Source organism: Felis catus, chromosome C1 (assembly GCF_018350175.1).
Source record: "Felis catus isolate Fca126 chromosome C1, F.catus_Fca126_mat1.0, whole genome shotgun sequence".
NCBI lineage: Eukaryota > Metazoa > Chordata > Mammalia > Carnivora > Felidae > Felis > Felis catus.
In genome coordinates, this window is record NC_058375.1 from 100789497 (window position 1) to 100813216 (window position 23720).

Consider the following 23720-nt stretch of genomic DNA (forward strand, 5'->3'; position numbering starts at 1 on the left):
CCAACTCCTGACTTAAAATGTCATTTTCTCTTGAAGGAAAGACATACCAAATACATCATCATCTTCTGAACTGGGAATGTGACATAATTTAAGATTAAAGAGCCAAGATTAAGTCTGGAAAGTGAGACACTTTTGATCACAGCAATTAGAATACTTAAATGAGACACCAGCTAGTGTTTATGAGACTTTTGGAAGTATTAAGTCATTTGATCCTCAGAATAACTCTAAGAGGTAAGTACTCTTTACATATAAGAGGGCTGAAATTCAAAGAGGTTGGGAGACGTGTCTGGGTCACACAGCCAGTAAACGGCTGAGCTGGGATTTGAATTGAGGTCTATGCTTCTATATACCAGACCAAATGCCATACAATGGACAGCCTGATAGCTTAAGGAAGACACTCTGTATAGATAGATTTACCCAATCTTCTCTGCCTTTCCAAAACGTATTCCCTAAAATTACCTGATGGGCAGTTTCTTTAGTGCTCCCAGTTTCTTCTCTTTTTTTTCTTCTGTAAAATGGGGGAAATAATCTAACCTGCAAGTTTATTTTAAGAGTTAGGGATAATATATTCGCAATGTCTGGTATCCTGTAAATGACAGCTGCTATTATTTCATTACTACTGTGTCGGGATGTTTTTGTAAGATGCATGTATAGCAAATCTGCTAAGGCAACTCGAGAGGCAGGGGGAGGTGGTGGCTATGAGAGAAAAGTAGAGTTAAATACGTCCCCTTGTCCCTGAAAGGCCTGGCAATCAGTCCCAGGCTGTCAGTTGCCTAAATTAGGCATTGACATTGGACACGCTCGCTTCTGTACAAAGTAGCTTATGGAGTAGCTACTGCGTGAGAATCAACACCACACGTGAGGAGGACGCAGCGATCGTGCTGGAGAGGAAACGGGAGAGGCAGCAGTTGGGAGGTCAAGGGAGAGTGAACAGCTGGAAGTTGTACTTTAGAATTCTCTCTCGTGAGGAAGGAAACTGGGAAGAATGGCAATAAGAAGGAGCTATGCCACTACTTGGAACCCCTAGGTTGGCGACCAGGGCAAATGCCTGCTGCCAGATTTCTCTAATGTCCAATCTGGTAGCAGGCATTTCCCCCGGTCACCAACCTAGGGGTTTCTCTTTTACCAAGAACAAATGTCAGTGACTTTCTTAGTGTGGGCCAGGCACTGCACCAAGTGTTGTGACCATATTTTCTCGGGTGATTCTCACAACCATCTTGTGAAGTAGACACTGCTATCAATGTTTTATAGGTATGAAAACTGAGGCTTAGTACGGCTAAGTGACTTCATAGCCACAACAGCACTCCTGTTAAGCATCAGTCAGGATCGGAATCTAGTCTTTTGACACTGATTCCACTGCCCTTTCAATTACTCCTCAGTTGCTATGGCTAGGGACCTATGTGGGTATTAATTCATTCAGTAGGTACTTATTGAGACACTGTTCTACCAATCGTGCAACATGGAGTTGTGTCTTAGAGGGAGGAGTAAAGTCCAAACAACGCAGGAGGAAGGGTGGAGGGGAGTGGGAATGGAGAATGACTCTTAATGGGTATGGGGCTTCCATTTAGGGTGTTCTAAAAGTAGATGGTGGTGATGGCTGTATAACACTGAGCATACTAACAACCACGGAAGTATACATTTTAAATGGATGAATTTTATGATATGTGAATTACATTTCAATAAAGATGCCAAAAAACGTAAGGAGAAAATAAAAAAATGCACATACCAATAAAGGATATACTCCATAAAACTAGAATAGAAACAGGTATAGTCACGAGAGCTTTTATATCCATAAGAATATAATATAGGATGGTATTATATTTACAACTTGATTTTGATACATGTCACAATAAATTATATAAACATAAAAACAAGACAAACAAAAAGCCCTAGATGCAGAGTAGTCTAACCCTATGCCACTCCACTAAAAACTAAAAAAAAAAAAAAAAAAAAAAAAAAATGGGGTTCTTGCCTTTTTCTCACTCCTTGTGTAACTCCCATGGGGGTACGTGAGGCTCCAAACCGACTTTACTAAGACAACATTTTCCATAGCAACAGGATGGATTCAACAAGGAAATGATAGCACCTCATAGTTCTGGTCTTGTACTAAGTGTTTTACAAAGAAAACAACTGTGCAGCATGTCCGCTGTGAACTGTGAACTGTGCATTCACTTACCTAACTTTAAGCTGACTGATAACTCTGCTGCTAATTCTTGAACTCTGGTCCTCCCGGGGAACTTGGCTGAGCAAGTGCAACTTAGATAAAAAAAAATAAATGATAAATAATAAATTAAAAAAAAACAAAACAAAACTTGTTTAGAGGTCTCAGAGGGAATGTCAAAGGCAAGGGGCCGTGCAAACATAGTTAAACCAAAGGGCTCCAGCTATAGATAGCAAGGTCATCCTGAAACTACCTACTATCGCCATGATCTGGCTGTGAGCGCAACGTTGCTGCCTTAACCTGCCTGGCCCTCTACTTCCCCATCTGTTTGAGAACCTATGCCCCTTTCATAGTAAGTTTTAACACTTACTTTGTTATTAGAAATAAAATTCACAGATACCAACCCACCTAAGACAATGTGTTAAACCAATGTTATCATTTACAATAAGCATGTCAAAATGAAAATGTCAGACGCATCTCAACTAGAAGACCTAATGAAATGGTCAAATGCTTTGGATACCTCCTTATAAAAAAATAAATTTGGATTTTTTTTTTTAAATTCAAAGACGAGAGGCCATTCCATCCAAAGTTATAATGAATTGATCTTATTTGCCTTTAATAAGAGAAAGAGGAAAAATAACTTGAAGTAGGGCTTACAACCCAAATCAAGTAACAGGCTGCTAAAACTGGAGAAAAGCAGGTAAAACTGGGCCTTATCTGTAATGTGAAGCCGGAACAATTTTCCAATGCTGGGCTACAGGATAAGGCAGAGAGGACATCTTTTCTATCTTGATGGAGAGCCATACATTCATTGAACTTAAAGATCTTGCAGATGGGGAAAAGAGGCTGGATCAGAAACAATAATTTCCACGACATAGATTATTATTATGCTTCTATACAGGATGTCATCAAGAAAATATATATATTTTTAAAAACAGACCTTACAAAATTCAGTGGCAGCCTCATGTTTCATGTATCTCCACTGCCTTAATAATTTGTGCAAGTATGTTTTAGGAAGTAGGGAAAGAACTTGATTTTGATACATACTATCTTTGTTAATAAATGAGTTCCTCTTGCAACTCTCTCCTGGTATTTTCTCCCAGCACCCAATTAGAAAAAAAAAAACACAAAACAGTAAAAACCCAGCCTACAGATATGCTTGTTCATATCTGGAGTTCTTTTCAGAACTCCAGAACTTATTTTAGAAAACTAGGAGAAGGTAAAAAACTTATTTGAAACTATTTTAAAGGACAGGGCAATTTTTAAAAATATGTCTCACAGGTGAAAATTAGATGTCTGCAGACTATTTCTCAGAACTATCAAAGAATATAATAGTGGTGAGGGGGAGGAATTCTTTTTTTTTTTTTCTGCAAAAAAGCTATATCGAGATTCAGGAAGAATCTCATGTTATCATTAGTTACAGATGTTAAATGTGCAAGAGAACATTAATGTACAAGTTGAGCCTAACGGTCCTAATACCCTTTTACTGGACCACAACCTAGCATGATAGCCTTGAAAAACAATTCATATTTATTGTGTCAATTTCTTAGCACATTACACAATTGTTTAAAAAAACCTTAGCCACATCCCCTCCAGAGAAACACCATTAGTTTTATAGTATTTTTGAGAAAATACAAATTAAAATTAAATAAGCTTGTTAAATAAGCAACTTATATCGATGCTTTGTATCATTACTTAAGAGTATGAGTTTTAAAATCAGACTTTGATTTGAATCCTGATTCTCTCTCTCAATGTAGAAGGTAACATATATAAAGAGCCTGGCAATGTAGAAGGCACAGACTAAGTCCTCAAATGTTAGTTGTTCTTTTTTTTTTTTAGTATTTATTTATTCGGAGGTGGGGGAGGGGCAGAGAGAGGGGGAGAGAGAGAATCCTAAGCAGGCTCCACACCCAGCGTGAAGCCTGACACAGGGCTCAATCTCATAACTGTGAGATCATGACCTCGGCCAAAATCAAGAGTTGGACACTTAAGTGACTGAGCCACCAAGGCGCCCCAGTTATTATTATTTCTAATCAAAGCAATGGTAGCTACCTTTTATAAACACTTAACCATCCATGCTTTATGAGCATTATTGCATTTCTTTCTAATTATCCAATGAGTATTATTATCCCTGTTGAACACATGGAAACACTGAGGTTCAGAAAAGGTGGAGAACCATGCCTGAGGTCTGAACCCAGGTGTGTTAGGGGCCAAAGCACTAATATTAACTAACCATCCTTAAAAATTCTTGGGTCAGGGGGTGGGGGGAACAGTGGGGGGGAATGGGAATGTGAGTGTGTGTGTGTGTGTGTGTGTGTGTGTGTGTGTGTGTGGTTGGGGGAATCCATGAGTTTATTGTGAGAATTAGACATTTTTTGTGCTGATGAAAAACTTCAACATAATTAATATTCATGTTCCAGATATTAGTTTATTAACATAAACTGCTTTAAAACCCAATTTTGCCAGGACGTTTTAAGTGCCTACGTTCGTATTTATGTTCACTTGCACACTAAAGCTGGGTTCTGCTTTGGCTGCGGAAGGCTTATGGAGAACAGAGGCTGACTTAATAGGGGAACGATACATTCAAGCTAGATGAAGGCCAAGTGATACCACTACGTGCTAAACAAATGAAAGGAACAGTCTGAACTGAGACACACGGGGGAGACAGCTGAGTCACTACGCAGCACACACAGCACAGGGCGGGTGTATGCTAACCCTGAAGGAACCTGTGCTACAGGGCTCAGTACCATCATCACATTACGGGTGACAGTTCTGTTTGGGCAAAACATCGTTGTCCATCCTATTTCGTTAAGGTTACTTTAAGTTGTATTAGTTTTATAGTTTTGCTTGTATCTAATCTATAAACTTCTTCTGGTTTTATAATTGTGCAAGAACTATAAGCGTAAAGCATTATACATAGCTTTATATATACTGAGATACAATAAATAATGGAGTAAACACTGAGGAACTACGACAACCTCTCCTTACTAAAAGGGGATGTGCATTATTCAAGTTTGAGAAACACGCCTCTGTCAGGCACTGCTTGTGTGCGTGGGCTTCAGCAGGTCATTTAACCTCTCTATCACCATCGACCTCACAGGATTTGTAGGAGGATTGAATGAGATAATGAATCGGAGTGCCTGGCCCACAGAAAGGATTACGATAGTTATGTCTCCTTTCCTCGAAACAGGGAAAATATGGAAGCTGAATATAGTCTTGGCTCTTTTCCTTGTGGTCTTGGGACCAGGAGTATTGATAATCACCTGAGCTTGTTAGAAACTGAGAATCCCAGGCCCCACACCAGAGCTACTGGATCAGAATCTGCATTTTGACATATTGCCAGATGATTTATTATATGCGCATTAAAGTTTGAGAAACACTAGTCCAAGTCCCCATAGAGAAGGTGGACAGTAAAATTCACTGCATTTAACTCCATAGGTTAACTTTGGTGATTACAGAAAATCCAGGTGTAAATGACCAAAACAAACTATCCCACCCTATGGTTCAATATAAACACTACCATTTTACTACTGGCTCTTCATAGGCTATATTTACAGAGTGATGGGATCTAACTTCAACTTCAGAAAGACCAAAATATGTTTTTAAATGTAAAATATTCAGGGGCACCTGGGTGGCTCAGTTGCTTAAAACTCCGACTTTGGCTCAGGTCATGATCTCGCAGTCTTTGAGTTCGAGCCCTGCGTCTGGCTCTGTACTGACAGTTCAGAGCCTGGAGCCTGCTTTGGATTCTGTGTCTCCCTCTCTCTCTCTGCCCCTCCCCCTGCTCACGCTTTGCATCTCTCTCTCTCAAAAATAACATTAAAAAAAAAATAAAAAGTAAAATAAAATATTCATAAAAGCATCCTGAATTCTGAATAAACACATTTTAAGATCATGTCAAGAAAACATTTTTGGGTCTTCTGTGCCCAACAGCAATTAAAATCATTTACATATGTTAAACTCTTATTTAAATATTTTGGCCCACAAGAATTGGTCTAACAAAGTGCTGGCTCAGTTTATGATGACTGTGCGCTTACACTAACAAAACACACCGCAAAGGAAAAGTATGATTGTATATACAAAATGTATTAATTTTAACCGTTCAACAAAAATATTAGATCATTCAGCAGTTACGATTTTGTTAGTGTAATTCACCTACAGAATATCTGTTTTTCTTCTTGAACTCAGTGACCCTATACATTTCATGCTTGTTTCATGTAAAAAGATTAGATACTATTCCTGGAAGCAACGAAAACAAAATTAACTAATATCCAAAAGAGCCACTAACACATAAAGTGACCTTGATATCATCTGCTTAAGGGCTATTCTGATAGAATCAAAGCTTGAACTATGTTATTTATTGCTCTGTGTTATCTACATATGGGCCATAGAAACCACATTCAAAGAATGTGATGCAAAGTGGATTACTGGGTGTGTGTGTGTGTGTGTGTGTACACACATATATATTCACATACATATGTATGAAGGTAGATGTATATAGGATGTGTATATGTATATGTATATGTATATGTATATGTATATATATATATATAGGGTTTGGCCTACTGGGCAATCCTTATAATCTCTGGGTTTCTGATATGACCTAGATCACAGGTAGAGCCCTCCTTTAATCTTTCATGGTTTCAGGCAATCCTGAACCAGAGTCAATCACGTACCATGAGGTATATCAGTGCCAGTGTAGGTAAAACATTCTAGTGCATGTGGACTATGATGACCATAACTTAAGAGAACTACCATCTGAAACTCCCTGGCCATCTCCAATTTTAGAGGTGTATATGCTGCTACCTTATAGTCCTCTGGGTCATTAATACAATCAATCCACTGGTCTTAAAATACAGTCCTCCTTCTAGTACTTCAAATTCTAATCATTTCTATTCATATATTAATCAACATAAACTCTCTGTATATATACATACACAATCAGGGGAAACACAAAGAGCGATTTGTAGCTTATACGGAAACCACATTTTATCATTTTCTTATTAACTACTGCAAAGAAAAGAAACCATTACCTACAGTATGAGTTCATTAAACAACATCTAAGCAAATGGAGAACAGGGAGAAATAGTCAGGCCCTGTTCTTCTACTGGAGTGGTTACTCTCATCCCTCTCTAGAAATGCAAGATATTTTAACCCTTTCAGATTTCAGATATGTGATCAAAAACCTGTATCCATTTTTCCTATCAAAATTAAAAATCCTGTTGTTTGGTCTCAAACTACTTGGATTCCTTTGAAAAAATAAATATAACAGAGCACCAGCCAGTGAAATAAGATGTATGTTAAAGAAAAGAAAATCTTGAAACCACTTGATCTCTAAGCTTTAGGAGTCTAATAAAGATAGTTTTTTTCCAGATGTTATTTTCGCTAGCAAGAAACTTGGATATAGAGGAGTTAAGAAGAACCCAAATATACACTGAAGAAATGTACTTGTTTAAAAAATCCTATTATGCCTTGGATGAATTAATGAATTAAATTAAAATTTTAGAAGTTGTTTCTTCCTCAATTCGACTAGCATCTGGCATGACCGAAGTTGGATTAAATCAAAGACTTGGTGGGGCTTTGAATTAACATCAGATGCTAGTGCTCATCTCCACCCAGTCACCCTTTTATCCTCTAATGTGTCCCTGGAAAATGGCATGTTACCCAGACAACGCAACCTGTTGACAAAGGCAGATACATACTGAACTTTACATGATCATTTCACCATAAGGTCACTATGTTCCCCTCGTAGGACTTTATGCGCTGAAACAACTTCATTATATAACACTCTAGGCAGCTATAAAAGCATGAGCTTGGTCCCATACCAAATTTAGTTTCACTGAAAAGTACAGCCCTTATCTTTGGACACCATTAAATTGTGAAATGGGGCTGATATGTATATACTTTCATATTACCTTTATACCCTAGGATATCAATTGAACCAGAATTTCACTATATGTAGAATCTTGCTTGTGTTACTAGACATTAATATACTCATATGAATATAGCAGAGGGACATTCTTTCCAAATTATTCTTTCCAATAATTTTAGTTCCTTTTGAACGGCAAAGTAGTTTGCAGCCTCTATTATCTACAGAGGAAATGATTCAGGCCAGATGCCAACTGGAGGTAGCCCAGTCCACTTTCAAAAAAGAAAAGGTGGTATATTTTTAATGACCACTCCCAGTGACCCCAACTCTGATCTAATAATAGCCTGGAGAAGATGAAGATAATTTTTCAGATTTTTAAAGCTCAAAGCTTAAGGGATTTAAAGCAGTGCTATCAGAGAGGAAGGAGGAAGCCTAATACCAGCCAACTGACTGGCTGTCTGGATCTGATGACCTAGGGAACATAACAGGAAACTCTTACCAAATAAGCACATATAAGGAGCTAAGTGGCTTTGATATCTGATGCAAAGCAAATGTGTCCAGTACATACAAAAGAGAAGAGGGTTTATCGAAGAAATGTAAAGTCCCCTGTTGCTTGAATGGGGCTAATACAACTATAGGGGAATTTCTCTGTCATAAAAGGAGGAGGTTTCCTTTATCGCCACTGAACGATTAACTTGGGCACAGATGTATGGGACCTTTGGAAGCACTGATCCTGAACACACTGGAACAGAAGGGTTCTACTTTTTCTTCCCTGAACCACCAATGTACAGGATGGACTGAGGGAGGGGCGTGGCATAGGAATCAAAAGGAATATGAAGACAACCAGACGGAAATGACAGTGGTTTGACCTTAATTCAAGAAGAAATGTTTAAAATGGCTAACTGATGCCTCTTGTTAAAGTGTGGCATTGGGGGAGGAGCAGGCCAGAAGAAATTCTGGACAAAGTAGGAAGGAGGTCCTCACGGTTGGGATTTTTCACTAGCAGCTCTTGTCCCACGAAAAGAAAAATGACTCAGAAGGTGCCAAGGACAAGAGGAGTGCCTGGTAGTACCCTCAAGTCTATCTATTATCATTTAAAGACTGACCGAAACGACACCCTAGATAAGCTCCGCTAGCATTTTGCACCCAAAGGCATCAAAAGCCCTTTCTAAATGCTCTTAGGATACCTCTGTGAGGTAGGTATCGTAATTCTGGTTCTTATTCATAAACAAGCTAAGGCACAAATAGAGTCTGAGTGGCAAATGCGATCTGGAATTTCATTTGCTGCAACAAACTTCCTCCATATTGATGTAGGCAACTCAAGAGACACTGCGAGGAAATGTCCTTAGAGGGAGTAGCTTTAAGAGCCAAACAAAATCACACCTCTGGGAAGACCACGCTCTCGAAAGGGTCACTGATGGAGTCTAAGAGATACCTTTCACTTAAGAGTACTAATAAGTGAAGTCCTCTAAAATAAGGCAACCAAATCACCCATGATTATAGGAAAAAGGCGGAAGATATGGTCTTATTGTCCTCCACTACTGAGACCAGAACAGTGGCAATCTTAACAAATCATAAGTCCAAGGAACTTTAGTCCTTAAATCTTCGTCTTAACTAGTGCAGTAAGATTCCAAGACCTATAGTTTGCTAATGATTTTGGTATTTTGATCAGATACATTTCCACATCCTTGATCCCAGACAATTCTCTTTTATCATAACCAAATTATCTGCATAAAATGTAGTGCCAGGATCTGAAGCAAACAATGCATCTATGGTCAGCACACACTGGTTCTATATATTTTGAGAAACAGTGAAGTACACAAAGGAAGCGTGCAATGTTAGAGAGATGGCATGGACAACATTGGTGGCTGGTCTAACGGAGAATCTAGTGTCCTCTCAGGAAACTGAAGATACTCAAAAGTTGCTCCCCGATTTCTATTAACAACCCTCTAAAAATGAACATTTTCATTTGATACAAATATACAAATTTAAAATAAGTGTGCAGTTCGGAATGGCCTACCATTTTCAGATTGCTTATGTGCCAGAAAATATACAGTCAATAAAAAAATACCAGAGAGGTGGGGACAAAAGGCTCTCTGGATCTGAAGAGCAAAAATGAATATCACTTCAATAGGTAGCAATTCGTGGAGAAAGTGACGTCCCTGGAAACCAGTAGCGCTAAAAGATGGCAGGTCACAAATCTGGTGATGGGGGATAAGATGTATAGTAAGGCCCATTTTCCTGTGGAAGAAAAAAAAAGACAAGAACATTAAGTAATAAAACCAATTCAAATGGGAATGTGAAAGAACGGGATTTACAGTCGGCGATATGGCCTCTGTAAAATGTCTAGCACATGCGTGGCCCTGAGCCAGGCCCTCAGCCATCAAACCAGGTCCGCTGGAGTCAGCCAGAGCTGGTGTAGAGTAGGCAGAGGTAATCGGGATGGTAATATTTTTAAATAACCTCATCACTTAATATTTAATTCTATATACCAGACACTTTATCGGCACTTTCCTTTCATTATCCCTTCATGTTCTCACATAATGCCATGAAGTAGATAACATCCTCTTTTCACAGAAGAAGACACCAAGGATCACACAGCTTGCAGAACTCACCCAAGGCCAGCCATCAGTAACCAGAAGAGTCTGAATCTAAATCCTCGTCTATTCAAATCTAACACCCAGATTTACTTTTTTAGACTGTACTGTCTTACTGTGTGCTGCATCTTAAATTAACGTAGAATGATGGAAAACAAGAGTAAGGGCAAATTTCCTGACTTCATTTCGGCTAACTTTATCTTAATAAAAAAATGAAGACAGTTCACTTTATGGTAGATGGGCCTCTGACTATACTTACTGGACTTAGGATTCATTTCTCATATCTAAGGAAAGTATTTGACAAAAAACTTGTTTGTCAGTAAATCATAAACAGAATTGTTTAGCACCAATGTAGATAATAATTAGGAAAGCAGAACGGCGGACCAATGAAAATAGCATTGCTTTACGGTACATTTACATTATTGGTTATGACAGAGCATTAAATGTATCTGGTTTTGAACCCAGTAGGTGGCTAAATGTTATCTAAGGGAATCAAAAGCTCTAATATTCTTCAGAGCAGATGCTCTAGGGCAAGAATTGATCTTGGGACCTTAGCCCGGAAAACAAGAGAATATCTAGGAAGACTTACTTTCTGATTACAAATCTGACCAGATATTAAAAACATTTCTAAAAATTAGGTAGAAACAAATCCTAGGAGTGGCTGCCTTTCATGTTATTTGAAAAAAAGTTAAGGAAAGCCTTTTTGTTTTTGTTTTGTATTTCAGAATTGCCCATCAAGATCCTTCATACTAACCAATCCTATATCCTCAACATGCATGGAAGCTATGCTTACGAAACATGCCTCAACAAATAAATCAACTTTGAAGTTCATCTGAAAAGAAATGGTTCACTATCTGTCTTTAAGATTTCTCCGTTCCATTCGACTACCATATTGTTTTAGGTTTCTTACATCCGCATTAAATTGTGATAAAGTAGGAAGGGCAAATCTAACTCTTAATGCTATGAAATAGAGCTTTTTACATTAGTCTCACACTGTGCAAGAGACTGCCGTGCAATCTATTTTCTCTATTTCTGGAAACAAAGAACTTTGAAGAATTGTCGCCAGGTAAACTTGTATACTCTTCTTCGACTACATTTATAAGAGTGCTGACTGGCTAGCTCCTTTTCTGAAATCGTCTCCGTACCATTTTGATACAGATAGATAAAAATTACCTTCTAACTACCTTCAAAGGTTCCTTTCATTCCCATAAAACTTATGTCAGTATTCTAAGTCACACAAGACCCAGAAAATAGAAGCCCGCTGAGACCTGCCAACAACAAACGCCACATCCCACCTACTATGTGCAAGGCATGACTGAACATGCCAGTAAATTAACCAACTCCATACTTATTTCCTTTTCTCTAATCATACTTTCAATTCTTCCTAGCAAGAGAAAATGTTTCCTTACAAGGCAATAACCAACCACCTATCGGATCTCCACCTCAGTGTTCCACGGGCCACCTCAAACGCAGTGTCACAAACTGAACAAACACACCGCCTGTCTCTTCTCTCCCACTCCAACACTGCCCCCGCCCCCCATGCTCTTCCTCCAAAATGCCCCTCTGGGGTGGCGGCCACGCCATCTACCCAGTCTCCCACGGCGGAAGCTCTGGTAGTCACTTTAGGCATCTTTGCCCTTTCATCTTCCTGAATGGCTTCCTCAGTCACCAAATGCTGTGGGTTTTATTTCCTAAAATGTCTACTTCTAAATCTAAGATCTTCAAGCCCTTGCCATGAGCACTGCTGCTGCCCCAGCTCTAGTCTCCTTTCTCCTCCGATCCTCTACTCGCCTCTTCCTTGTCTCCCTGCCTCTAGTGTTATCCTTCTCCAGTCACGTTCTGCACTGTTGCTTTTGCCATGGTTCTAAATAGAAATATAATGGCAGTTCTCCCTTGTAGAACACTCCCCACTGACCACAGAGCCAAAGTGCTGCAAGTAACATGTAAAGCTCTAGCATCTAGTGACCTGCCCTCTGCCAGCCCTTTCCACATTGTCTCCTGACACCTTCTTCAGTTTCTCCCCTTTTTTTTGTCCTTCTCTTTGGCCTTTATATATAGATGGCCTGATACCTCAATTTTAGAAAGCTCTAGTACAGGCACAGAGAGATGATTCAATGACCCAAGTGTTACATTATAGGTTGTTTTATTAAAATGTAATTAATCACATCATTAATTAGGCCTGCATTTGATATACAAAATAGAAGAAAAACCTAAAACAAGCACACAAACAAAACAGACAGACAAAACCAGGCTAGAGTGTGGTGTTGATATTTAACGAAAGTCTGTTTTATGGGCCCCTAAGATTATAGAAAATGTGTTGGCTTAAAAAACAGTCGTTCGGGTTTTCTAACCAATGCAATCCAACTTGTATGTTCTACCCCAGAAAATATATTATAAATCCAGACACTAGCTTTGAACTGTCATTCCAAATTTTTGATCTCAAAATGTCTTTTAGTATCTTTCCTTTTATTTCCCGCTATCCATTTTTTTTAAATATTAAGAAGAGTGATATATAGTTCAAAAGAATAATAATAAGGTTATTTTCTACCCCAGCAATCTGCATGAACACAAATTGGTATTCTTCCCCCCCTTCCACATATTCAACAATCTTTCTATGATCCAGCTACTCCAATTACAAATCCTCTCTGCACAAAAGCCAAATACGAAATTTTATTAGTCATTAGAACACATTAAATACTTTGCTCTTCACATAAAGGAACACAGGAATTAGAGCTGAAGTTAAAGAAATGGTGGAGAGAAAATGTCTTGTAGAATATTTATTTTGGTGTATACATGCTGTACAATAATTGGGGAAGAACAATCCATTTGAAGCTTAATATAACCTTCAAATATATTCCCTGATTCATGCATAATGTTATGTAATCAGCAACAGTTAAATAAGGAGACTGATGATCTTTTGGCCAAGCATGTTACTTACTTTTGTTTTGTTTTTAACTACTAAAGCGGTAGTGAGAATAAACACAATGCGATGGATAGAGCTTTAATGACACTCAAGAGTAGCCCTTTACTAGTGTTTGATATATTCACAAATTCATCTAGAAGTAATAATAATACTAGTGTTGCTTGTTCTTAAAAACATTAGATAAACTTTCAGCAAACTGAAACTTGCAGCAGAGTAAAGGCTAGGCTACCTTGTTTGAATTAATGCTGAAAATGTCAGACACCAAGAGATTCTTCTGACCTTACTTATGTAGATAAAAAGCGATTCAATCTTAAGGAAATTCGGCAGAGGTGGCAGAAAACTGACCATATAAGCAAGGGTTGGCTTCAAACCAGCAGAAAAATCTCCCATTGAAAAGTTAACTGAGGAAAAAGCTCTCTTAGGACAAAGCGTTTTCCTAGTTACTGCAGGAAGAGAATGTTGAATGATACTGTCAAGTTTACTAAAACACACGAATTGCATTAATACCATCTTATAATAAAAGGATGCTGTGCGCCTAAGCAGGGCCCCATAGAGCAGTTAAGATACTACACCGGGTGAGGGAGAACTCCTGGAACTTCTTACCCTGGCATCATATTCAAGGACAAAAGGTGGAAAATCAATCTGTTCTGGTGATATGGCAGAAAATAGCTGGTGGAGGCTGTCCACATGGTGGATTTTGTCCTTCAGTCCTGAGACAGAAAAGGTGGTAAAAAACCATGTTGATACCTAATCAATAGAAGAGAAACACAATTTAAGCCAGGGGCCAGTGTTAGAAATGCACAACGTGATTCTGAAAATTTATACTAGATAGAAACTATTATTTCAAAGTTGAAACTGATGTCAGAAAAAGCTTATAATGAGCCGTATTTGTCAAAGTGCAGGTGGTAGCTCATCAGTGAATTATGCAATTAGTTTAGTGGATTATGGACAGAATTAAAAACAACCACAATGAAAAGGACACACGCTAGAGCAACAATTACTAGGGAAGGTGATAAGGGGCGAGCCAAGTGTTTCATGAAGCTTTCGCTTCTGTGAGGTGTCTGTATGCTTCCATGTGTAGTGTGTTGTCACATAATATACGCTTCTTACTGTGGGTTGTGGGCAAAAGGACCCCGCATTATTTGGCAGAATAATGGATTCAGTGGTTCTCTGAAAATGGTTAACATTTCCAAATCTCAGAAACTCATCGTTTTTCCAAATGAGACTGCGAAGAAAATTTGTGCCGAAATGTGATACATTTATTTTTCATTTGACATTTGGCATGCAGTCTTTCTTAGTCAAAGTGGATCTTCTGTGAACGTGAAGCCACCTTTACTCATTTCAGTTTACAACATGCAAACCCTCTGTAAGAGCCAGTCTGCAAAATTTGTTGCAAAAAAGAAAAAATTATTAACAGCAAACAATAGTGACATAAACTAGGCAACAGCTGGAACTCACAAATTATTGTTCATCGCTCTCAACTGCTGATCTAATCAAGTCATGTTTATCAACGGCTTACACAACGGCTCTGCGCAGTAGGTGCAATATTGTCGCTATCCCCATTTACAGAAGGAAACGTGCATGCGAATGTGTGCCCTGGGACAGTGCGCTACAAATGTACAACTGGGCACGTTACAAATACAGGACACTTTGGATATCTGCCACCGATGCCAGTCATTTTGTTAATGTCTTACCACATTTTCCACTGGCTGTCCAAACCTTTCACATATTCTAGGCATGAAAGAAGAGAGACAACACTGCACTGACTTATCAGGATCCTGTCCAGATTTGCAGAACTTGGTAGAGACTCATTTTCAATCATTATTTCTCCCTTCCAGCTCCAGATTACCCCTTCTATTGAGTTCTTAATACCAGAAATTTACACTGCATTTAGAGCACTTATTCCTGCTTCCTAGGATTTCAGTTTCTTACGTCCATTTCTATAATTTCCCTAGTACTTGGCAGACAATCATAGAATAACAGCCTAATGTTTTGTGAGACACAGACAGAACCAGCATTCTCAAAATATTTGATAAAGAAAGAATAAATAAAGATAGGACTTACTTTACAATGATTTTTATAGCTTGAGTCACTATTTTATTTTGGCTACACTACTAATGACTGGCATAAGGCCTCAAGTATTAACATTAGCCTCTCGGCTACCCTCTCCCCCTGCCCCAGTATTACCAAGTTTATTTAAAGGGGGGTGTTGGAGGGGAGGGGAGGCATTTGGCCTTGCTAGAACTAGGTGAGTTAATTTAAATCAAATTGAATAGTCACTCAATTATATACCCCCAATCAGTTTTTGACATCAGTTCCTTTAAAGTACATGCTGTTACATACCTCACGAATGTAAACTTCTGCAAACTAGGTTAGTGAAACTTGCAGATTAGAAGAAGCTCTCAGACTGGCCACAGAGGTAGTTAATAAACCAGTTAAGAGCTATGGAGAGGTCACAGACATGTTACAGATTCCAGAATGAGCTTAAGAAAATTAGAAGATTGTAGAGTCTGGACAGAGAAGAACCAGAAGGCTATGTTAAGACAGTAAACATTTATGCAAGGCATAAACATCTGCTGGTCATCTGTGTCCTAAGCATTAAGTTGTACGTCAAACAGGAAAACAATGATAGAGCCACTCCTCTAAAGGGAACTTAGAGCCTAGTAGAGGAGCCAGATTATAAGCATGAGACTAACAACTAGCTAAGGCAAAATGTACTGACTGTAATGAATGGCCCACAGAGACACGTGACTACCTATGTATGCAAGGAGCCCCAGCCACTTGGAAAAAGGGAGAAACATACAGAGCTATAAGGGCCTATGCAGAAGACTTCAGAAGACTTTTGTGCCATTGTTCTCTTGCCTCAAAACCCTTTTACATGCTGCTTTTATAGTCCTGACACCCTTTCCCTCAATTCTTTGCCTGGCTAAGTGTTCTTCAGAGCTCAGATCAAAATTCACCCCAATGAGGAGGCTTTCTTTTACCACCCTCCACCCAAAGCGGAAAAGGAGCCTCCTTCTAAATGTTCCAACAACACTTTGTTTACTCATGCTACTGCAAAGCTAGCAATAGTATTATATTATCTGATTCTCTAAATAGACTATAAACTCCCTAATGTGGGGAATGTCTTATTCAATACCATATTCATAGCATCCAATTAATGCCCAACCAAAAAAGTAAGGAATTCAATATGTTTTGGAAGAATTAACAAATGGAGTAATAAGAGTTTCTAAGCTTATTACTTTAATACTGTTTAGGGCTGGTTTAATGTTTCTTCATTCTACAATAAAAATATATTGCCCTTCAATCGGTGCCTCAGTTTCTTCATCTATAAAATCAGCAAATTAGACTTAAATGATCTTTAAGGTCCCTCTTAATTGTACAGTTCTACGAAAGCACTCCTGCATATGCCACACCAGACCAACATGGGGGCGGCGGCGGTAAACTCAAAGAGACGGTTGGATTGGGGAAGTTGAGGCAGCGATCTGTGAAAGAAACACATTTCTCTGTCGCACTTTCTGCCATTACCTTCTTCACATCCTCCATGTATTGCAAGAGAAAATTACTCAAAGTAGATAGAAGTAGAAACTCAGTTAACTTCTGCTCAGCAACCTGAGCAGAAAACTCAAGAACACTGTCTTCACTTTTTAAAATTTTAACTTTTATATAGCTTAACTTTTAATTTTCAATTATTTATAAGTCATATACATTTACATAGGTAAATTTGTATTACTTATTATCTACTATTTTAACAAACTGAAAAAAATGTAAAACTTGAAAAAGGACTGCTTTGATATTTTGTGAATGCCATAAATTCTTTCACCCAATTATTCACAAACGCAAAGCCAAGAACACAGAATCACAAAACAATATAAACTAGAAGACTGTTTACACACGTATGCACTAATCAGTTGGAGCCAGAATCAATGGTGGGTTTAAATTCTGTTACTTTGCCTTGTATTAGTAAACTTCTAAGGAGAAAAAGAGTAGTGATTTATATGAGCAGTCAATTTATTACCACTTTGGGTGGAGTGGCCTGGAAAAGATCTGAAGAATATCAAAATCAGAACAATGTGATTCGATTGTTTTATTAGCCCTTGATTTCATCTCATTATTTTATAATTACAAACACCCCATTTAGAGTTCTTGACTTAGTATAAGATAATGGTGGATTTCATTACACATGGGTTTTATTCTCTCAATCCTAATTTTCCCCATCCCAAAATGTTATGAAGAGGTAATATAACAGTTTTCACTTTATTCATCTGGTCTTCAGCCTCTGCCCAGCCTGCCACTGACTCCTATCTGAAACAGTTCCAACGTGTGACAGCCAAGGCTAGTGGCTCTAACTCTGAAATTTCTGGTAATGTGTTTCCATCAAAGTCACAGGATGGATAGCTATTTATAGATTTTCTGTGTGGAGGAGGAGGGGACTAAAGCCATATCTTAGCAAACAGTGGCTACACATTTTTATAAGTCTGGTATAAAGGAACACTATTCTGGTAAGTCTGAATTTGTAACAAAAGAAAATTATGAAAATGTTCAAACAGTCACTAAAGTTGGAAGGATTTTACAGTGAATACCAGCATAGCCACCACTCAATCATTAACACTTTCCTTATGTTTTCTCTATCACATATTTATCCATCCGTCTATCCATCTGTGGATCTTATGTTTTTGCATTTGCAAGTAAACTGCAGACATCAAGAAGCTGTCCCCAAATACAGCATTCATCTCTCTAACTAGAGTTCAACGTTCACTCAGTTTCTTTGCTATAAAATTTACATTCGATGAAGTGCACAGATTTTGTGTGTACTTTTACTGTTTCGCCAAATGCACACACTGGAGAGGCAAAAACTCCTATTAAGTTAGAAAACATTTTCATCACCCCGGAATGTTCCCTCATACTCCTCTTCCCTTATGGCCCTCTCCACGGAGGCAAACAATGTTTTGATTTTTTTTTCTACCATGGATTAGTCTGGTCTGCTCTAGAATTTCATATAAATGGATTCATACAGTATAATTTTTATGTAACGGTTCTCCTACCCAGCTTAATGTTTTTAAGATTCTAGCATGTGGTTCTGTCTATCAGTAGTGTGTTCTCTTTCACTGCCAAGAAACACTGCATTACGAGAATATACTAGAACTTAATTATTCATAATCCTATTGATGGGTGCCTGGCTGTTTCTAGTCTTTGGCTGCTATGACTAAAGCTGCTATGCACGTTCTTATAGAAGTCTTTTTTGGCACATAGTTTTCATTTCATTTGGGTAAATACTTAGTGGCACTGATGGGTCACAGGCTAGGTATATATTTAGTTTATAAGAAATTTTCGTTAACTCTTTTCAAAGTAGTTGCATGATTTCCAACTCCCTCTTAGGATGTAGGAGAATTCCTGTCACTTCACATCACTGTCAGTATTTGGTACTGCCGGTCTTCCAAATTTTAGCTATTCTGGTGGCAGTGTAGCAGTATTTCATTGCAGTTTAAAAAAACGTATCTTTTAAAATATAACTGACATATAATAAACTGCACATATTTGAAGTATACAATTTTTTAAGCATTGATATATATATATATATATATATGCATACATATATATATATATATATATATATATATATATATATATATACACACACACACACCCCCATAAAACCATCACCATAATCAAGAAAAAGGACATAGCCATCAGTCCTGGAGGTTTTCAGGGCCCTTTGCCACTCTCCCCTCCCACCCTCCTCCCCCCCCCCCCTCTGCAGGTAATCGCTGCTCTACTTTCCGTAATTACACGTTCGTTTGTGTGCCCTAGAATTTTATACGAATGAGATCATACGGTGTGCACGCTTGTCTGGCTTCTTTTACTCAGCATAATTACTTAGAAATCTATTCGTGTTGTGATGTGCATCAACACTTCATCCTTTTTCATTACTGAGTAGTATTCTATTGTATGGATATACGAGTTTGGTTATCAGTTCTCCCAGTGACGGGCATAGGGGGGTCGTTTCCAGTTTGGGGCTACAATACAGCCTCCATGAGCATTTGTGTATAAGTCTTTGTATAGATAGATTTTCATTGGTCTCAGGTAAATACTAGGAGTGGAATGGCCAGATCACATGGTAGGTGTACATTCAACTCTTTAAATAAACTGCCAGATTGCATTCCAAAGCTTCTGTAACATTTTACATTCAGATCAGCACTGCATCAGAATACCAGTCCTTCCACATTCTCACCAACATTTGGTATGGGCACTCTTTTAAGTTTTAGCCGTTCTAACAGGAGTGCAATGATACCTCATTTTTAATTTGCACCTTCCCAATGACCAATTATATTAAACATCTTTTTGTGTGATTATTTGCCATCTATATATTTTCTTTGGGGAAATGCTAGCACAAATTTCTTGCCCATTTCTAAACTGAGTTTTTCCCTATTAGTGATTTCTGGGATTCCTTTATTCTAAAGAGAAATCCTTTTTCAGATAAATGCTTATTTACAAAGACTTCTCTCAGGCTGTAGCCTCATCTTTTCACTCTCTTAACCATCTTTAAAAAGGCAGAAGTTTTTAAATTTGATGAAGTCCAATTTTGTTTATGGGTTGTGTTTTGGTGTTGTATCTAAGAAATCTTTGCTTTACTCAATGTCACAAAGCTTTTTCTCTTATATTTTCTTTTTAGAAGTTTAACACTTTTACGTTTTACAATTAAGGTCTTTGACCCATTTCCAGTTAATTTTTGTATGTGATGCAAGACATGGGTCAAAGTTGTTGTTGTTTTGCATATAGATATCTAATTGTTCCAGTATCATTTGTTGAAGAGAATGTTCTTTTTCCACTGACCTGACTTCACACATTTCTCAAAAACCAGTTATCTCTATACACGTGAATCTATTTCAGGGTTCTCTATTCTGCTCCACTGATCTAGATGTCTACCTTTATGCCAATACCTTGTGCTGTCTTGAGTACTGCAGTTTTAGAATAAGCTTTGAAAGCAGGGAGTGTTGGTCCTCAACTCTGGTCTTCTTTTAAAATTGTTTTGGCTCCATTAAAAAAAAAAAAAGTGGGGAGGGGGTGCCTCGATGGCTCAGTCAGTTTAGCGTCCGACTTCAATTCAGGTCATGTTCTCACGGTTTATGGATTTGAGCCCCACGTCGGGCTCTGTGCTGACAGCTCAGAGCCTGGAGCCTGCTTCTGATTCTGTGTGTTCCTCTGTCTCTCTCTCTGCCCCTCTACCACTCATGCTCTCTCTCAAAAATAAATAAACATTTAAAAATAAATAAATAATAAATAAAATCGCTTTGGTTCTTTTAGGTTCTTTGCATTTTTGCTTGTCAATTTCTACAAAAAAGCTTACTGAACTTTTGATTGGCATTGAATCTGTACATTCAGCAAGCACTGAGATTTTGACAATAATAGTGTCTTCTAACCCCCAAATACAGCATGTCTTCCTTTATTTATGCCTCCTTTCTCTCACAAATGTTTTGCAATGTACACAACTTGTACAGTGCACGAGTCTTTCACATCTTTTGCCCCATTTACCCATAAGCACTTAATAGATTTTGAAGCTAATATAAATAACATTATCTTTTAAATTTCAATTGCACTGCCTGTTGCTAATATATACAACTGATTTGTGAATACTGATCTCAAACCCTGAAGCCCTGATAAAACTTACTTATTAATTCTATTAGTTTTTCTGAGGATACCACAGGGTCTTCTACACAGATGCTCATGTCATCTGTGAATAAAGACAGTATTATTTACTCCTCTCTACATCTAGAGGCATTTTGCTTCTTTTTCTTGCCATATTACACTGGTTAGAACCTCTGGTACAATAATGAACAAAAGTGGAGAGAGCAGACATGCTAAAAACCAACCTAATCCTCCTGTCCATTAAAGAAAAATATTCAGTAGCTACTGGGTGAACAAAATATAAATGGATTATGAGATGTGGGGAAATAGTCAAGTGATATCTTTAAGTGCTACAGAAAGAAAAAAATTAGCCACACACTAAGCATAACAAAATAGTAGAAATGTTGATATAACAGATGTTATCTGATAAGACTATGTAATCAGAACTTTACTGAACAAAGAGCAGGAAAAGCCTTTCATTTAACTGATTGTTCCAACACTGTACTTTTCTTTTTTCTTTCTTTCTCTTTTCTTTTCTTTTCTTTTCTTTTCTTTTCTTTTCTTTTCTTTTCTTTTCTTTTCTTTTCCCTCCCTCCCTCCCTCCCTCCCTTCCTTCCTTCCTTCCTTCCTTCCTTCCTTCCTTCCTTCCTTCCTTCCTTCCTTCAAGCCTGGCCAAACAGCGTTCTCATAAGCACTTAATTAGCACTTACTATGCTATTCCAACACTGAGGAAACCAAAAAAAAATTTGCAATTTTTAAAAGGATTACTTAAAATATTTCATGCAAATTTTTAAATGTTTCTTTTTTGAGAGACAGAGCATAAGTGGGGGAGGGGCATAGAGATAGAGATAGAGAGAGAGAGAGAGAGAGAGAGAGCTAGAGAGAGAGAGAGAGAGAGAGAGAGAGAAGGAGACACAGAATCTGAAGTAGGCTCCAGGTTCTGAGTGTCAGCACAGAGCCTCACGCAGGGCTTGAACTCATGAACTGAACCATGAGATCATGACCCGAGCCAAAGTCGGATGCTTTACCGACTGAGCTACCCAGATGCTCCTTACATGCAAATTTTAAGATGAGAAATTCAACAATTCTGTAAACAATCAGAAAGCGAAAAGTGAAAAACATTCTCTCAATGAAGTCTTCACTCATCTCTTACTATGAAGGGTAATGAGGACTTTTCATTACTTATCTTACTTAATTTCTCCACAGTGCTTTAAAATAATGACTACTTCTACCGTCTTTGACGCTTTTCCTGTCCACTGGCTCCCACAACATTAGTCAATCTTGGCTCTCTGGAAGATCTTCACATTACTGCTCCTTGGTCGCCCTCCTTGATCCCAGGGCTCTGTCAACTTTAGCTGTCTTCTTTGTGATTTTATTCATTAGCATATTTAAAGAGTTAAAGCACTATTTGCTTGATGGAGACTCTCAGATTTATATCCTAGTCCATGATCCCCTTTATCTGATGACGGCTAGAAGTCATGAATGACACAGTCCTTTCATTTACTAAATAAATAAATCCTGGGTTTTATGCTGAACTAAGTCCTCTTTTCTCCAAACCCCAATGATATAGTCAGAATTTTTTTTTTCCTTGCCTGGGCCTGAGTTTGGCCAACTGTTGCAAAGGACTCCGCTGTAAATACTTTAGGCTTCCATTAACATTCTAAGAAAATATCACTAGGCAGGCCTGAAGGAACAGTGGTGTGCTCTACTGGAGGCAGGACAGTATGGATATGGACTAGGAGGTAGCTGTGTCCTTTCAGATACAAGACGGTGGTGGGACGAGCTCACGTAGAGGCAGTGGGACTAATGGCACAGGCATGGATTTGGACAGTAGTGAGCACACAGAACTGATGTAATAGGATGTTTTCCTGGCTCCTGGCTTGGGCACCTGAAGGGCAGTGGTCCCACTGACTAGGACAGGAAATATAAATAGCAGTTTGGGAGTGAGTAGGGGAACACAGGAGTTATTCTGTTTCTCAAATGTTGAACTTCAGGACCCTGTAAGGCATCTAAATGAAGATACTTAATCAACAGTTCAACATTCACGTCTAAGCACAGGAATGACGACGAGGAGGAGGACGATGGCGACGATGATGATAGTGGTTAATGTTTCCTGAGCGTTTATTATAGGTCAGGTAAAATTTTAAGCATTTTGCAGGTATTAACTAATGTTATCCTTCCAATAACCCTACAAGGTGAGCACTGTTATTATTATCTCCGTTTTACACAAGATGAAATTAAAGCACAGAGGTTCCATTATTTGCCTGAGATGATAAACTGGTAGTTGGCAGAGCTGGGACTAGAACCTGAGTCTTGGATTATGCTTTAAACATTGGGCTTTTCTGCCTCCCCTCACATGTATGTATTTGGGAACCGCATATATATATTTGAGGGTTGCTGAAGACACAGGAATGAAACAAGGTACAGAATGAAAGAAAAGGATGAGGGTTTGGGAACACTGACATTCCAAGGATAAGCAGGAGCAGAGAGAGGGGACAGCATAGGAGACCGAGAAGGAGCAGCTCGAAGTGCGAGAAGACTCAG

The 23720-nt window shown here is 38.4% G+C and overlaps 1 protein-coding gene across 5 annotated transcripts in view; it reads right to left on the bottom strand.

Annotated features, from left to right (window-relative positions):
- GDAP2 (ganglioside induced differentiation associated protein 2) overlaps positions 1 to 23720 on the bottom strand; it is an 80907-nt gene that overhangs the window by 11339 nt on the left and 45848 nt on the right. For 3 of the 5 annotated variants that reach the window (XR_006582949.1, XR_006582948.1, XR_006582950.1), the window contains exons 13-15: positions 14154 to 14297; positions 10051 to 10271; positions 2177 to 3007 (exon numbers count right to left, since the gene is read on the bottom strand). Coding sequence is in view for 1 of the 5 variants with exons in the window: in XM_006935025.5 (XP_006935087.2) it covers positions 10224 to 10271; positions 14154 to 14297 (192 nt within the window). In the remaining 4 variants the exon portion in view is untranslated. Of the gene's footprint in view, positions 1 to 1634; positions 3008 to 9800; positions 10272 to 14153; positions 14298 to 23720 lie in introns of those variants that run through there. The other 2 variants (XR_006582947.1, XM_006935025.5) reach the window with 2 other exon arrangements.